Source organism: Spermophilus citellus (assembly GCF_964194105.1).
Source record: "Spermophilus citellus genome assembly, chromosome: 1".
NCBI classification, from domain to species: domain Eukaryota; kingdom Metazoa; phylum Chordata; class Mammalia; order Rodentia; family Sciuridae; genus Spermophilus; species Spermophilus citellus.
The window spans coordinates 47,258,417-47,275,858 of NC_138182.1; the positions used below are offsets into that span (position 1 = coordinate 47,258,417).

Below are 17,442 nucleotides of genomic sequence, written 5' to 3' on the forward strand. Positions count from 1 at the left end.
ATAATCAGTGAATAACAAAACGAGGCTTCAAATCTGGACTTCAAAGCAGTGCTCTTAACCATCAAATTCAGAGAAATTAACGCTTTTTAGTTCTGTTAATGCCATCAATCAACGACAGGAAACTTCGCAGCATTACACAAACTACAACTCCCAAGATGCCACGCGACTTCTGTCCGTCAGCCTCCGCCCGGGAGTCTGCAAGGCCCCAGCATGCTTTGAGGCACGAAAGGCAACCTGGGAGCGGTAGTTCTCCCGAGTGCCTACCGGTATCGCCAGCGCGGCAGTGGCGGTCCTTGAGGCTCCAGCCCGCGGTCGTGTAAGGGCAAGCTGAGGTGGAAAAAGGGCACAGAACGGAAACGGTGAGTCAAGCACTGTCTACGCGATAAAGGGAGGCGGCACCGCAGCGTAGGGTTGAGTTAGTAAGCGTGGCCAGTCTATTCTGGGACGCTTCTGTCTTAGCGTCAGCGAGCGAAGGTTGAGGAGGAGCCAGAGCCGGGTGCCCGCAGCCGTTCTCGCCCTCAGCACCCCGCCGCCATCTCCGCCATGCAGTCCCGGGAAGACGCTCCGCGCTCTCGTCGCCTCGCCAGCCCCCGCGGTGGAAGGCGGCCCAAGAGGATTTCCAAGCCTTCGGTTTCGGCCTTTTTCACGGGCCCTGAGGAATTAAAGGACACAGCTCATTCTGCAGCCCTGCTGGCACAGCTGAAGTCCTTCTACGACGCGCGGCTGCTATGTGATGTGACCATCGAAGTGGTGACGCCTGGCAGCGGGCCTGGCACGGGTCGCCGCTTTTCTTGCAACCGCAACGTGCTGGCAGCTGCCTGCCCCTACTTCAAGAGCATGTTCACAGGTGGCATGTATGAGAGTCAGCAAGCAAGCGTGACCATGCATGATGTGGATGCAGAGTCCTTTGAGGTGTTGGTCGACTACTGTTACACGGGTCGTGTGTCCCTGAGTGAGGCCAACGTGCAGCGCCTGTACGCTGCCTCCGACATGCTTCAGCTTGAGTATGTGCGGGAAGCCTGTGCTTCCTTTCTAGCCCGCCGTCTTGACCTCACTAACTGCACTGCCATCCTCAAGTTTGCTGATGCTTTTGACCATCACAAGCTACGATCACAGGCCCAGTCCTTTATAGCCCACAACTTCAAGCAGCTCAGCAGGATGGGTTCAGTTCGGGAGGAGACTCTAGCAGATCTGACCCTGGCCCAGCTACTGACAGTCCTGCGCCTGGATAGTCTGGACATAGAGAGTGAGCGTACTGTATGCCGTGTGGCTGTGCAGTGGCTCGAGGCTGCTCCCAAAGAGCGGGGTCCCAGTGCTGCAGAAGTCTTCAAGTGTGTCCGCTGGACACACTTCACTGAAGAAGATCAGGACTACCTGGAAGGACTGCTAACTAGGCCCATTGTGAAGAAGTACTGCCCAGACATTATTGAAGGGGCCCTGCAGATATGCTGTGGTGACATGCTATACAAATCTGTAGTGCCAAAGCCAAATAGCAGCAGCAGCAGCAGCAGCAGCAGCAGCAGCAGTTCTGTTGTATCTGTAGCAGATAATCCACCTCAGAGACTGGGTATGTGTGCCAAGGAGATGGTGATCTTCTTTGGACATCCCAGAGATCCCTTTCTCTGCTATGACCCATACTCGGGGGACATTTACACAATGCCATCACCTTTGACCAGCTTGGCTCACACCAAAACTATCACCTCCTCAGCTGTCTGTGTCTCTCCAGACCATGACATCTACCTAGCTGCCCAGCCCAGGAAAGACCTCTGGGTGTATAAACCAGCCCAAAATAGTTGGCAGCAACTGGCAGACCGCTTGCTGTGCCGTGAGGGCATGGATGTGGCATATCTTAATGGCTACATTTACATTTTGGGTGGGCGAGACCCTATTACAGGAGTCAAACTGAAGGAAGTGGAATGCTATAGTATTCAGAGGAACCAGTGGGCACTGGTGGCTCCTGTTCCCCACTCCTTTTATTCTTTTGAACTAATAGTGGTTCAGAACTATCTTTATGCTGTCAACAGTAAGCGCATGCTCTGCTATGATCCTAGACATAATATGTGGCTGAACTGTGCATCTCTTAAACGCAGTGACTTTCAGGAAGCATGTGTCTTCAATGATGAGATCTATTGTATTTGTGACATCCCAGTCATGAAGGTCTACAACCCAGCTAGGGGAGAATGGAGACAGATTAGTAATATTCCCTTGGACTCAGAGACCCACAACTATCAGATTGTTAATCATGATCAAAAGTTACTGCTTATCACTTCTACCACCCCACAATGGAAAAAGAACAGGGTGACTGTGTATGAATACCATACTAGGGAAGACCAATGGATTAACATAGGTACCATGTTAGGCCTTTTGCAGTTTGACTCTGGCTTTATTTGTCTCTGTGCTCGTGTTTATCCTTCTTGCCTTGAACCTGGTCAGAGTTTCATCACTGAGGAAGATGATGCACGGAGTGAGTCTAGTACTGAATGGGACTTAGATGGATTCAGTGAGCTGGACTCTGAGTCAGGAAGTTCAAGTTCTTTTTCTGATGATGAAGTCTGGGTACAGGTAGCACCTCAGCGAAATGCACCAGATCAGCAGGGTTCTTTGTAAATATTTCAAAACAAATGTTTCTACTATGTGGAATGTATCTTTAAAAGATACCCTTTTTCCTGAAAACAAAAAAGTTGATCAGGACTGCAGATTTGGTTTAGAAAGGGTAATATTTTGAAATGCTAATGTACAAAATTTAAACAGTTTCTGAAATCAACCTAGTTAATAATTTACTATGCTAAAAGTCTAAAATTAAAATGTGCAAAAATTAACTACATAATTGGTTAGGATGCTTGGTGGTTTTTTTCATTGTTTTGATTAGATAGTACATTTATATTTTGTTTATTCTAATTTAGTCTGAAGTTAATTTTTAAATTCTGTTTACAGTGCCACAATTTTTTTTTAATTTGTGTAACAGAAAATTGGACTAGGAATTGTTTGAGGGCTTTTGAAGGTGTATATTTTCCTTCAGAATAATGAAAGTGGTAGATTTACAAAATCTTTAGAGAGTTTTTAGTATTCTAAGCTGAAAATAGTTTGTTAGAATTTAGTTTGCTTTTCTCCATTTTTGCAAAGAAAAAAAAATTGGGTATATGTATTAAGGTTACTGAATAGTGATTTCATTTTGATAACGTGTAGAAAGACCTTACAAGGTCACAGAAAGTAAAAAAAAAAAAAAAAAAAAAAATCAGGATTCCACTACTTAAAGGCATTTTAGCTTTTATCTTGGGGGAGCAACAGTAATAAAATGTGTATTTACTAAATGTGACCAATTTTTCTATATCTTGAAAAAAATCCGGCAGTAGCGTTACCAATTATTTAAATACCTTTCTAAACCAACCAGCCAACAAAAACTAACAACAACAAAAAGCAACTTGCTTTATAAATTTATAGTTTTTATTATACCTGATAACATGCTTCATTGACTCAGAGGAAGAACCCTTTTTCACTGGACATATAATTGGGGAATATAAATTTTTATCCACTGTTCATGCCTTGTCTTAAAAAGTTTATTTGCTTCCCTAAAATATTTTGGTGTTTAGTTTTAGGGTTCATCTTAGAGGATTCTTCAGCAGGAAGTGATCTCTATTCTTTACTGTTTTTGTGAAGTAATATTCAGTCTGAAAATATGTATAAACTAAAAAATGTATTTTATTGAGATCAGTAGTTAACAGTGTCTATCAACTCTAAAATCAAGTGCCAGCAAAGAACTTTAAAACTTTAGCTGTGTATAAAAACTGTTTTGTGTAGCATTGAAATATTGTCAGTTTTGTAAGTCACTGTAAATGTTCTTGATTATCAGCTTGAAGGTATTTTTGTATTAAAAGTTGACAGTTAAAGAACATAAGTGAATGATGGCATTTGGGGCCAATAGTGAAAGTATGTTTCTTTGAAAATATTTCCTAAGCAGTGATATATATATTTATTTTATTATGGTATTTGTATCTGTTTGGTGTTTCTCTGTGAACTATACTCCAGTCATTCTCTTTCTGTCACCATATGTAAAGGAAAGTCCAGAAATAGAGACTAAATCACACAAAACTGACATTGTTAAATACAAGATAATATAGGTGCTTACCTTTTGAAGATTAATTAATACATATGGTTGTCACATATACCTGATAAATGGTGTACATATACATATATAGATGTTTATGGTGTGTAAAGGTTTCTGCACCCATTTAGAATTATCTTCCTGAATTTCTGTTCAATAATATGCTAATTCTTCTTAGTGTTTATTATCTAGTGACAGAATGCTAATTTTTAATACTCTAGCAGAGGACAGAGGACTCTGGTCTGGAATGAGAAAGATATTTTTTTTTAATGAAAACAGAAACAAAAGATATTTTTTAAAAAGTCCAACAAATAATGTTTTCTTCATCATTTTGATTGGCCATTTGAAAAGTCTACTCAACATTCCTGTTTAATATTTCTAGTGAAGAAGATGCCTGCTCTAACAATATGTGTTCCTTTAAAAAGATAAACATACTTTAGTGGCCAGAGTCTAAATTTTGTCCTATTTGCTATCAGGGATGTTATAAACACTGCTCTTAACACAGACAGCTATTTCTCGATTGGTGTTATTTTTTAGCCAACTTTTCCTTCTCTGTTAACTTCTGTTGATAGCTTTATATTCTGTAAGGTTGAAACATGACAATTTTTATTTCAACCAGATTATTCATCTGTACAATTAAGGTATATAACTGATACATAAGACAAATTCTCCAATTTGAGAATTCTCAACCTTTGAGTTAAAGCCTAGGCTAAATATTATTAATATCTTGGTTTACAATGAAGTTTTCTTGGGGAGGATTTTGGTTTTGTAATATATTTGTGGATTAAGGAGATGTTAACTATTATTTTTTAGATAAGTGATTTGTATGTGGTTAGTTATAAATAAAACTGGTACTAAACCCCAGGCTTCCTGTCTAATTCAGTGGTTCTGCAAAATATATAAAACCCTTACTTGTGCAATTAGCAGTGTTGAAATCCCTTTTTGACGAGAAAGCACCCTTGTCTCACTTTACATCTCTTAGCAAATGCTCAATATAATGTCATTTCCAGGGTTACCATTTGTAAGATTTAGAATCTCTTTAATTATCTTTTTTTGTTGTTGCAGGGGGTACTAAGGATTGAACTCAGGGGTACTCGACCACTGAGCCACATTCCCAGCCCTATTTTGTGTTTTATTTAGAGGCAGGGTCTCACTGAGTTGCTTAGCGCCTCGCTGTTGCTGAGGCTGGCTTTGAACTCTTGATCCTCCTGCCTCAGCATCCCTAGCCGCTGGGATCACAGGTGTGCGCCACTGTGCCTGTCTTTAAATTATCTTTTATATTATGTACCTATAGTGTGACATGCTGAGAATCCCAGTTTTTTCAAATACTTTTAAATTTATATGGTAAAGGGCTAGGATATAGCTCAGTTGGTAGAGTGCTTGCCTCGCATGCACAAGGCCCTGGGTTCAATCCTCAGCACCCCCCCAAAAAAAAAAGAAAGAAAGAAAGAAATATATATATATAATAGAGAGAGAGAGTTAAGTGGCGTTGGTGTTTTCAAAAGGATAAAGTGATTTAGCAAATGCTTGTTTAAATTTGGTTTGGGGATTGAATTTAAATTACAACAGTTACCTCCTATCCCCTCTAGTTGAGCAGTTATTTTTCTGTCTCTCTTTTGGTACCTGGCTCATAATTGAGAATATGATGAAAGCATTTGAGTTATTCCATAGGAAAATGCAAATGTTCATATTTTCCTAATTTCAAGGGTATAAATGACACTTTTGAAGTTCATCCACATACCCAGAATAAGAACACTTATGATAGAGTCCTAAGAACACTGCTACAAAAATGAATTGACATATTTCATAACACACCTAGCTCAAATGTTTGTCTAGGGGAACATTATGTCATTCCTAAAACATGAAGAAATAAGATACATTCACTGTCTGAAAGAGATGTGAAAATTAATGACTGCCTCAGAGTAAAGGCAAAGTTGACATTCCTGAAATTCATGTTTCTTCTTGATATCATTTAATTTACTAAAGGAAAAAAACAAATGAGCTAATAATGTATATAAAGGCTTTGAAGCTTAAGTGTTGTACAAATGTAAGTAATATTATTATTGTCCGAGAAAGGGTGCATACATTGGATCTCAAAGCAAAACATGGTTCAAATATTGGAAACCACCAACATCATGACTATTTATTGGAAAGTAATAAATATGAATGGCAAAACTTCTTTAATCAGCAGGAGAATGGGTGGTTGGAAAAGGGCATTTGACTTAAAGGAGTATTTGCAATGCAGTGAAAAAATACATCTGCTATTGGCTGCACATTAACCCAGGACCCATTGCTTTGTGTCATGTCATTTTTACCAATTTTTGCTGAAATTAGGAAAAAATATCAAATGATGATTAAGTTGTAAAACTAGAAGTATTCAATTGGATTTGTCTTAATATTCATAAATTAGAAACATAAAACATTTTCAGCCTATCTCAGTCCCTTAACTTTAAAAAACAGTTGAATGTTTTTGAAATCCTAAAGTTGCATTGCTATATTGAGCTGCAAGTTCAACTAGGAAATATTGTCACTAGATGGAAAGCAGTAGACCTAGCTAAAACTTAAGGGGATCTATAGATGTTGATAAACTAATATATTTTAATATAGAAATATCCAGGTTTCCTGAATTCTGATTCAAGCAATTTATAACACTTCTGTGGGCTTTATTGCTGTGATGGTCATTTCAAATCTCCCTATGATCTTTCTTTTCATTTATATATGACAACAGAATGCATTACAATTCTTATTACACATATAGTGAACAATTTTTCATATCTCTGGTTGTATACAAAGTATATTCACACCAATTTATGTCTTCATACATGTATTTGGATAATAATGATCATCACATTCCACCATCATTTCTAACCCCATGCCCCTTTCCTCCCCCTCCAACCCCTCTGCCCTACCTAGAGTTTGTATCTTTCCCATGCTCCCTCTCCCTATCCCACTATGAATCAGTCTCCTTCCCCCTATGATCTTTCCACAGTAAATTCACAGCCAAAAGTTAAATTCCATATTCTACCCAATAATAGTGTCTCACAAACAAATGCATCTGTGTACCTTTTTTTAAAATATTTTAGTTGTTGATAGACCTTTATTTATTTATTTATTTTTATGTGGTGCTGAGAATTGAACCCAATGCCTCACACATGCCAGTCAGGTGCAGTACTTCTGAGCCACAGCCCCAACCCCTGTGTACCTTTAATACACACACACACGATTAAGTCTGAGTATTCCTAGAAGTGGCAGAAATTAAGCCCCCAGAGTGCTAGAATCCTCTCCCTAAATCCCTAAACTTTCCCAATCCCATCACCTTCTCTGGGAACCTACCAGTTTAGCCCTTTCATTTATGCCATACTCCAAAAATTCTAATGCTAAAAGGAGGAAAGGGTGAATGAGCTGGGGCAACTAGCAGTAGGTTCTCACAGTTGACTAAGTGGTAGTGCTGCTATTCAAGTGAGTTTGAGAATACAGGAGACATTAGTAGATGTTTCTGGCTTCCCACATCAAGGACTTTTTGGCTCACCTCTTATTTAAGATGCAGCTAGGGTGGACCCTTTCCTACCAAGCTAACAGGTCAATTTACTTTGCTTTTCTTCCTTAAGGCTTTCTCTGATGGAGTAATTTTGTGGCTTCCCCCCCCCCCCCACTTTAACCAGGGATTGGACCCAGGGGTGCTTAACCACTGAGCCACATCCCCAGCTCCTTTTTTATATATATTTTTAGAGACACGATCTTACTGAGTTTCTTAGGGCCTTCCTAAATTGCTAAGGCTGACTTTTTTTAAAAATATTTTTTAGTTAATGTACCTTTATTTTACTTTTATGTGGTGCTGAGAATCAAACTCAGTGCCTCACACATGCTAGACAAGTGCTCTACCAATGAGCTATAACCCCAGCCCTAAGGCTGACTTTGAACTCATGTTCATCCTGCTTCAGCCTTCTGAGCTACTGGGATTACAGGCATGTGCCACCAGGCCCAGCTAGAGCTTTCTTATGGGCAGTGCTCCTGCAATCACAGCACAGGAATTAAGCAATGGAGGATGAGAATTGGTAGGTCAGTGCCATGGCATCCCAACCTTAAGAAAGGGACACCCTACATATTTCCTCAGAGGACTTCCTGTTGGATTGAACCTCAGTCTCCTACAACAGTAATCAGTTGAGTAAAACATCTTCCCTGTATCTCAGTCTATGGTCCTTCATGTCACATTACAGAAATTTAATTTGGCAATTAGAAGCTCATTTTTTTTTAACTTTTTTAGTTGTAGATGGACACATGCTTCATTTTGTCTATTTTATGTGGTGCTGAGGATCAAACCCAGGGCCTCACACATACTAGGCAAGTGCTCTACCACTGAGCCCCAGCCCCTAGAAGCTCATTGATAGTACTTTTAGAAAGAAGTTTATATCTGAACAATTTTTGCCTGGAAGGAGAAGACTGATAAGAGGGGATTAGGATGAGTGAGATGATGCTCTCCTCAGCCACAAGCCAAATATGGGATTATCCCTTCTCTAAAGGGCGCAAGCAAAGTCAAGCCTCACAGCCCTCCTTTAAATTCATGTGTTTATAAAAAACAATATGACAAAAATGTTGAACATAAAAAAGCCATAAGTACAAACTGGAAGTTTATGGAAAGGATACTGGCCAGAACAAAGAAGTAAAATCACCAAATCCAGAATATGGGCAATCTAACAGGACAATTGACATACAATTTCAACAATGGTTTATCTTATCACATGGTGAATGAAAGAAAAGTGACCACAACACTGGAGCAACCAAGAGATCTTTATTGCAGCAGTGCAACAAAGAGGAAAGAAGAAGTGGGAGGGGGGCAGCTGGGGAAGGCTTTTATAGCCCTTCTGCTGTGTTGCCTAAATCTAACAGGGTCTCTGGGTTTGCAAGCTGCCTTGTTGGCACAAGAGGGGGTTAAGGGCTCAGCCTTGAGCGGGGGCTTGGGCGTTTGGGCTTGAAGCAAACAGGTGATAAAGAATCAGAGGGTTTGAGTGGCTAGGTCATGCTGCAGCTAAGTTTGTTTGGCATGTCCTGCAGACAGCTTACTCAGCCTGTCCTGCACCTAACAGTGAAAAGTGAGAAAATGGAATGGTTTGTTCCTAAGATCTAATAAGGGAGTAAATACTCAAATTGTATTTTTGGTTGCTTTTGTTTTAAGCTTATATTCTTGAACACTTTACTAAGATTCAGGCAACAAGCTATTAAAATAAGGAACATCCTGGACTGCTGTGGTTTTAACATCCTGACCAAAACTCAGGTTGAAATTTAATCTCCATTGTGAGGTATTAAGAGACAAGACCTGATAGAATTTTTTTTAAAAGGACCTGGTAGAACCTTTAAGAGGTAATTAGGGGGCTGAGGTTGTGGCTCAGTGGTAAAGTGCTTGCCTTGCACGCATGAGGCCCTGGGTTCCATCCTCAGCACCACATATAAATAAATAAAAATAAAGATATTGTGTCCATCCACAACTAATATATACATTTTTAAAAAAGGTAATTAGGTTCTGAGGGTTCTGCCCTGGTGAATTAATTAATCTATAGTCTATCTCCAGAATGGATCTGTTATTAAAGCCAATTGGCTCTGTCTCATATGTGCAGACTTTTTTGTGGGTATGGTGCTGGGGACTGAACCCAAGGCCTTGTGCATGTATATGGCAGGCACTCTATCAACTGAGCTATATCCCCAGCCCTTATATGTGAACCTTATTTTGTGATGCCATACTCTGCCTCACCACAATACAGAATCCCCATAAGCAAAAAGACCCTTGCCAGATGCTGAGCAGATGTTAAAGACTTCCTACCCTCCAGAATAGTGATCTAAATAGACCTCTATGTATAAATTACCCAGTCTGTGGTATTCAGTTATAACAACAGCAAACAAACCAAAAGCTAGGCATGGTGACACACACCTGTAACTCAGCAACTCAGGAGGCTGAGGCAGGAGGATTGCAGGTTCAAGAGCAGCCTCAGCAACTTAGTGAGGCCCTAAGCAACCTAGTGAGACCCTGGTTTAAAAAGAAAAAAAAAAAAAAACAGGTCAAGACAATGGGCCAGAATCTGAAAGGAGGGGAAGGAATGGTGTGAATGAGAGGATTACACTAGAACAGGAGCTAAGACAACTTCTAAAATGGAAGAAGGGGAAAGTTGACATAGATGAAAATGTTTTCTAGGTATGGCCTTGAGCTTCTGTTAGCTTGTACTTCTCTTTTCTTTTTCTTTCTTTTTTCTTTTCTGGAATTAGAATGCAAGATTTTCTGTTGAAAGAAATGGAGCCCCGTGGGGAAGGGTGCTTGAGAAGGGGAACCTACTAACTGGTAAGGTTCATTAGATCAGAGGCTATGTGGTCACTTCATTTGTACATCTCGTATAACACAAAGTACTCAGCATTCTTCAATGCCTGAGGCCTGTCCTGAACAGAGTTGAAAAATTTAAGATTGAAAGTGTTGTGTGTAAAACAGAACTGCTCACACCCTAAATCCTAACGATATATGATATATTAACAAATATTTCTGTATTTTTAAATGGTGCTAAATACTGAACCCAGGGATGCTTTACTATAACAGGTGTTCACTTGATGCTTTGATTATATCCTTTGTGGCTTTGAAACATTTTTTTTTCTTTTTCCCAACCTTATTCTCCCTGACCTTCTCATCCCTCATCTTTTCCCTAACTTTCTTCTTCCTGACTTTCTTCTCTCTGATCTTCTCCTCTCTGATCTTCTTTTCCCTTATCTTTTCCTTTCTGATGTCTCCTCCCTAATCTCATTTTCTCTGAATCATCTCTTTAAAAACCCCTTGTTCTCCATGATGGGCAGAATTACAGGCTTTGGGACAGAAGTCTCCTATGTCCCTACTTTGCTAGCCAAGCAATAAAACATTTTCCTTTTTCTCAAGACCTTGTCTTCATTATTAGATTGTTGTCAAGGACATAGACCAAGCTTTCGATTACATTACCGTTGAACTAATTCCCGGCCCTTTATAATAAAGTTTTGATTTTGAGTCAGGATCTTGCTAAATTGTTGAGCTTATGATTCTCTTGCCTTAGCCTCCCTAGTTATGGGGTTAGAGGCACATATCACTGCACTCAACTTCTGTGTATTATTCTTGATCATAGGTAAGTTTGATAATCTTGACATTTTTGTCAGTTAGAATCATAAAATGCAAATAAAAAAGAAAAAAATCATAAAACATTAGTGCCCCCTTTTTAGATTTAAATTCTGAGAACTTTAAATAATTTACCAAGAATCACATTGATAATTATTAGTATTAGTAAAACTGAATTAGAGCTGTTTCCTGTCTGTTAAATCAATGCACTTTCTAGTACATGCTCTTCTCTGCTGACTAGCTCTGTCTTGCTCAGTTTATTCAAACTTATACTTGCTGAGAAGTTATAGAACCCAGATTGGGAGGCTCATCCCATGACAGAACCAATACCTGAGAGACAGTGTTGGGGAGAATAAAAGGCTTTATTCAGTGGCCAAAGAATGAAGAGAAAAGCTTGGCTTTCAAATCAGTTTTTCAACTCCAGGGAGGTGAGGGGTTACAGATACTGAATAGGAATGATGAGGGAGAGGGAAAGGCTAATAGAAGGGTGGAGTGTTCCTTTCTTTTCCAGGATTAGGTGGGAATCTTCCAGAAATTCTAGTGCCACCCCTCCCTTGTCATTCCTTTTCATGGTCTGGTTTTTCTGGTCATGATGGCTGGAAGGTGTCTATAGCCTTGGGTCAGGTGGGCTGGGAGAGTAGGCAAGACGAGGTCATGTAAACTCCATGTTATAGTTTTGGACAAAACATAATCTCAAATGATCTGCATGTCTACATACAGTGCTGAGTAGAACCTGACCCAAAGGCTAAGACAACAAAGGAGACAGACACAATATGAAGGCAGAGATTATAAACCTTTTCATCCCATTCTGGTCACTCACCAAATATATATAGACCCAAGTAAAGAGTGTTTTCAGCAAAAGGGGCCTTCCGTTCCCCCAGAGAGTAGCCTCTGCACATTACCATCATAACCCTCACAGCAGAGGTGTGATCTACAGCAAAGCCTGTGGGGCATTAATAATGTCCTGCCTAGCTGTGTGACCTCCAAAATCAGTAATGTTTAAGTCAATTGAGAACAAGTAAAGCTAGAGAATTTATTAAGTGTTTTCTTTCTGATTCTTCAATTCTATTTTAAATTAATGCCCAAAGTTGCCTCTTATATATGAAATTTCCTGTTTCAGGAAGGAGTGCCAAATCAAGTTAGACTACATCCTAAAATGCCAGCATTTTGGGTGCTTGAGTCATTTGTGTACCGTGTAAATGTAATCTCCTTATCTGCTCCTCTTTTGGAGCCTGGCTCATTAGCCAGAATGCCAAAAGCTCTGTCCTTGTCCCCAGTGCCAATCCAGTAATGAGGACACGGTTTTGAGAAAAAGGAAAAAGAAGGTTTATTGCTTTGCTAGCAAAAGAGAAACACTGGGGATTCCTGTTCCAGAGGCTGTGATTCTGCCCATCAGCAGGAAAAGGGGCTTTTAAAGAGGGGACTCAAAGCCTACATTCCACGTGTTCTCTGCCTGGAGTTAGAATTCACTTGTTAATTTGGGAGATAGTCATTTCTGAGATCTGGTACCATCCCCAAAGTCTGGATTACTTTGATAACTGCCTAGGATGGGAAGAAAGGTAATCCTGTTTCCCCTGAGATTAGGTAGGAGGAGACGTTAGGGAGGAGCAGGGAGAGAGGAAGATAAAGAAACATGTCCATTTAAAAACTAAGTTGCAGTGGCAGAGCAGCAAGGGTTACATTCAAAGCATGAAGTGAACCATTGTCATAGGTTCATTCCCCAGCACCACACACACATACACACACAAATGTAATCCTAAAGTATGTAACCTATTAAAATCGTTATTTTCACTCAGTATAATCCTTTTGAGATTTATTCAAGTTGTCATGTATGTCATGAAACATTCCAAATGGTGAAATAGTAACTGCCTAAAAATATCCTCATAAAAGCATCGAGAACACTAAGCGCAAACTGTCAACCTTATTAAAACTCTGGAGATTAAAGATTTGCAACACTCTAAAGTGTTTACTCAAAAACAAACAAACAAACAAAAAATAAAAAACATATGAATCTCCTACCCAGGAGTTCTCAGCTCTGTGGAAGCCCTGAAACTCAACACCTTCACCTCTGGGGAAATACCTGGGGCAACCAGCAGCTTAGCAACCAGTGGAAAAAGCAAAATGGATTTGTAGCCCCTTAAAAGCCCCATCCCCAGTAAACCCCTAGTTTACCTGATTGCTTCCTGAAAATTGCCAATAACAGGACTTTTCTTTATTTGACCTATTTCAAAGTGCATTTATCAAAGACAAAAACCCAACAACAATGGAAAAACACAATAGTACAGCAAAAGAAGTGGTGTAGCTAGATAGACATGAGCAAGAGAGGTGGGGAAAGCACATTCCCCCCCCCCTCTCTCATCTATCTATATATAAGAATATTTTTATGTGGTGCTGAGTATCGAACCCAGTGCCTCACGCATGCAAAAAAAACACTTTACCACTGAGCTACAGCCCCAACCCCAAATTACTTTTTTTTTTAATAACGATTATAAACTCCATTGTTTACTCCTTCACTTTACCAAAGCTTATATACCCTTATACCCCAGATTTATGGTCTATTTTTCCATTTCTTACACTGGAGCAGCCCCTCTCTGCTTGTCTAATAACAGGGTGCATTGCTTTATTTCCTATAGAGCCTTTCTCACATACTGGAATTATTGCTATTATTTTTTTTTTACTCTATAATATCTTTCTCCTCTGTTACAGTGTGTACAACATGATAGGAAGGACCATATCTATCTTTTTCACCTTAGCTACAGGCATAGAGTCATGAAAGAAGAAATAAATGTGTTTGAATTTATATGACAAACACCTGTATTTATAGCTTCTATTTAGTGAATTCTCCAGCTTTGAGGGAGAGCAATTATTATACCTTTCTTTTCCTTTTTTGGTTGTTATAGCAACCTACTGGCCTTCAGAGCTACAAATTAATTCACCCATTTTCCCAGAATAATACTCTCACTTTCCCTGAATACCAAACAATATTTTCAATTATGAGATGATGATGCTATTATCAATCACATTTCTCACACTAGATAAGGGCATTGAGAGGTTTCCTCTTTATCTTTTATGGCAGAGAAACAGAAAGGCAATAATCTGTCCAAACCAGAGAATGCTAAGAAAAAACAAAGCATGTGACATACATTTCCACTCCTAATTCTTTCACATTTCTTCCAAGTTCTCCAACCTTTCCATAAGCACCTGTGAATTCTACAGGGTTTGTTGTCCAAGTTGTTTGGGAAGATTTGAAAGGTAATTGCTGCAAAACAAAGAAATTTGAAGAGCTCTGTTACTGCCAAAATATTTCCTCTTTTCTCCTGTTACCTATTGCTCAAATATGTTAAATTGGCAAATCATAATACTCTTTAAAAATTTTGAAATTTGCTCTGAAAGGGTCCAACATATGCTTCCCTACCTCCCAACACCACATTCTAGGACTGGAACCAAGAATACTTTTTATTAAACTGAATTAGTCACTGTGGAAAACTCATTATAAGTTCAATAAAACAAGGTTTATCTGTGTCATTCAACCAGCCACGAATTTAGTTTTAAAAAGGCAGAGTCTACCCTGTTTTGTTTATTTTATTTTATTTTATTTTTTGCAGTGCTGGGGATCAACCCAAGGCCATGCTTGTGATAGGCAAGCACTCTATCACTGAGCTAATCAGCCCTGCAGTCTATTTTCTAATGATAGAGAGCATAAAGCAATTGTACTGTAAATAATGATGCATTTTGTCTTCTGAAGGCTTTGGTCACAATTTCTAAAGTCGGGCACAACCGCAGTTTGAAGGTATATGGCATAATAATTACTTTACTACCTCCTCTTCTGTAGGTCAGAATGTTTTCCTCATACAAAGAGTTGTAAGACCCATCAGTAAACCATTCTATAACCTTATATAAAAGAAGTTACATTGAAGTTATTTCACCTCCTGAGTATTTTAGTATATATAAAAACAGAATCCACTCTAATACATTGTGCCAATTCCAAAAATGTACAATGGGGATGCTGTCAAGAAGAGAGAAAAAAAAGAAAAGGAGGGGCATTGTTGAGACTGTAGCTCTTGATATTAGATCTGGAGCTATTTTGATTTATGTGTTTGTAAGACCTTCATTTTAGTCTTCTAGAAAACTCCATCTTTTTTTATCCTTCCAAATAGACATGCTGGGTGGAAATGAAGTAAGATACAGGAATAAAAAAAATGGAAAAGCTGAAAATTAACCTTCACGTCACCTTGTATCAGTGATGTGAAGGTCAATTTATTGTTCATTTTTATGCAATTTGTGCCAAGGGCACAGGGAAAGACATCCATTATGATGAATTTCACACACTTGGGGATGGATCAATTAAAAGAATAGGAAAGAAAATGTAAAGGAAGAAAAGACCAAAAAGGAAAAAGAGAAAAATAGAGATGGTGAAAAGGAAGAACCCCAAAAGGAGGAAACTCCAGGAACTCCCCCAAAGAAGGAAACTAAGAAAAAATTCAAATTTGAGCCACCTGCTGATCAAGGTTTTCTGAACAGAAATGAGGTTCATGTGTGGATCTGTGACCCAGTTCGAATTAAAACATTTGTCATGGGATTAATTCTTGTGATTGCAGTAATCAGCCTTCCCTCTTTGGCCAGCAGAAATGAGAGCCGGTGCCTATCACCCCACTGTGGGCACAGGCTGTTTTGTAGCCAGCATTCTTCTTGCCGTTGCTCCCTGCATTCTCCGTCTCATCATCTGGCTCATAACTGGAGGAAGACATCACTTTTGGTTCTTGCCAAATCTGACTGCTGATGTGGCCTTCACTGACCCCTTCAGGCTTCAGTACACACACGAATACAAAGGACCAAAAGCAGACTTAAAAGAAAGAAGAGAAATCTGAAACAAAAAGCAGCAGAAATCCGACAGTAAGTCAGATAGTGAGAAAAAGGAAGATGAGAAGGGAAAATTAGGACAAGCAAATCAGGGAACAGAAGGCTCAGGTGGAGCCGGGCTCATTGGCTCACACCTGTAATCTCAGTGTCTCGGGAGGCTGAGGCAGGAAGATCAAGAGTTCAAAGCCAGCCTCAGCAAAAGCAAGGCTTTAAGCAACTCAGTGAGACCCTGTCTCTAAATAAATACAAAATAGGGCTCGGGATGTGGCTCAGTGGTCGAGCGTCCCTGAGTTCAATTCACGAAGGAGAAGGAGAAGGAGAAGGAGAAGGAGAAGGAGAAGGAGAAGGAGAAGGAGAAGGAGAAGGAGAAGGAGAAGGAGAAGGAGAAGAAGGAGAGTCAGTGACAGGAGGGAAGATGACTGATTCCAACACAGTAATGGAAATGGGAAAGATTTTGAAATGGTCACAAGAGAACTGGAATAGCAAACCGATGGAGATTGTGAAGAAGAGGAAAAAGAAAACAATGAAGGAGAAATGCCTAAAACTTCACATGCAAAAATCATAATCTGAATAATTTGGGGACTGAATAAGTGCAAAAGGTTGGATTCTCTAGGTTGGCCAATCATCATAATGTACACATCTTTTTTTGTAGCATTCTTTATATCCATTTACTGAAATCTATTTGACATCCAAGTAGTTATTCAGTTCATTTTATAGAATATTGGTACTACAATTGGTACATTCTAAAACCATTTAGTAAGTTTGTCCTTTTTACAAGTAAGTAATCTTATTATTCATTTTGATAGTTATCAATGATGCATTTTCTACAATCACTTTAGATTAATGGCATGGGGGTGTGTGGGTGTGTAGCAGGGATAGAACTCAGGAGCACTTGACCACTGAGCCACATCCCCAGCCCTATTTTGTGTTTTATTTAGAGACAGGGTTGCTTTGCACCTCACTTTTGCTGAGGCTGGCTTTGAACTCAGATTCTCCTGCCTCAGTCTCCCAAGCTGCTGGGATTATAGGCATGTGCCACTGCACCAGGCACTTAAGGATATTTTTGACAGTTGCATGGCTTTTTACTGTTAGACTAATCAAAATAACTTTAGAAGAAAGAGATTGCAACATTTCAGATTATGCAGAGTTATGGAGACTCCATTTTACAGTTTTGGTGGGATGAAATGTATAAATTCTTTGTTCTTGATAGTTTGTTTTTGTTTTTCATTATAAAATTATACCAGGAAATTTCTTAAGATTCTGAGTTAACAGGGTTCAAAAGCATTTTGTGGAAACAAGCCAACTAGTAACAGTGCAGCTAAACTTTGAGTTTAGCTGCAAATTCTCTTTTTCCAACTTGGGA

At 39.4% G+C, this 17,442-nt stretch overlaps 1 protein-coding gene and 1 pseudogene across 2 annotated transcripts; both read left to right on the forward strand.

Moving 5' to 3' along the window:
* Positions 1-4,966, forward strand: KBTBD7 (kelch repeat and BTB domain containing 7). Its single transcript, XM_081289883.1, has one exon. It carries the CDS (start codon positions 544-546, stop codon positions 2,605-2,607), a length of 2,064 nt encoding a protein of 687 aa, XP_081146009.1. The 5' UTR covers positions 1-543; the 3' UTR covers positions 2,608-4,966.
* A 10,412-nt stretch (positions 4,967-15,378) lies between these two features.
* Positions 15,379-16,649, forward strand: LOC308657099 (translocation protein SEC62-like; annotated as a pseudogene). Its single transcript has 3 exons — positions 15,379-15,396; positions 15,571-16,215; positions 16,481-16,649. The product of its transcript is annotated as a translocation protein SEC62-like (transcript).
* Positions 16,650-17,442: the final 793 nt, after the last annotated feature.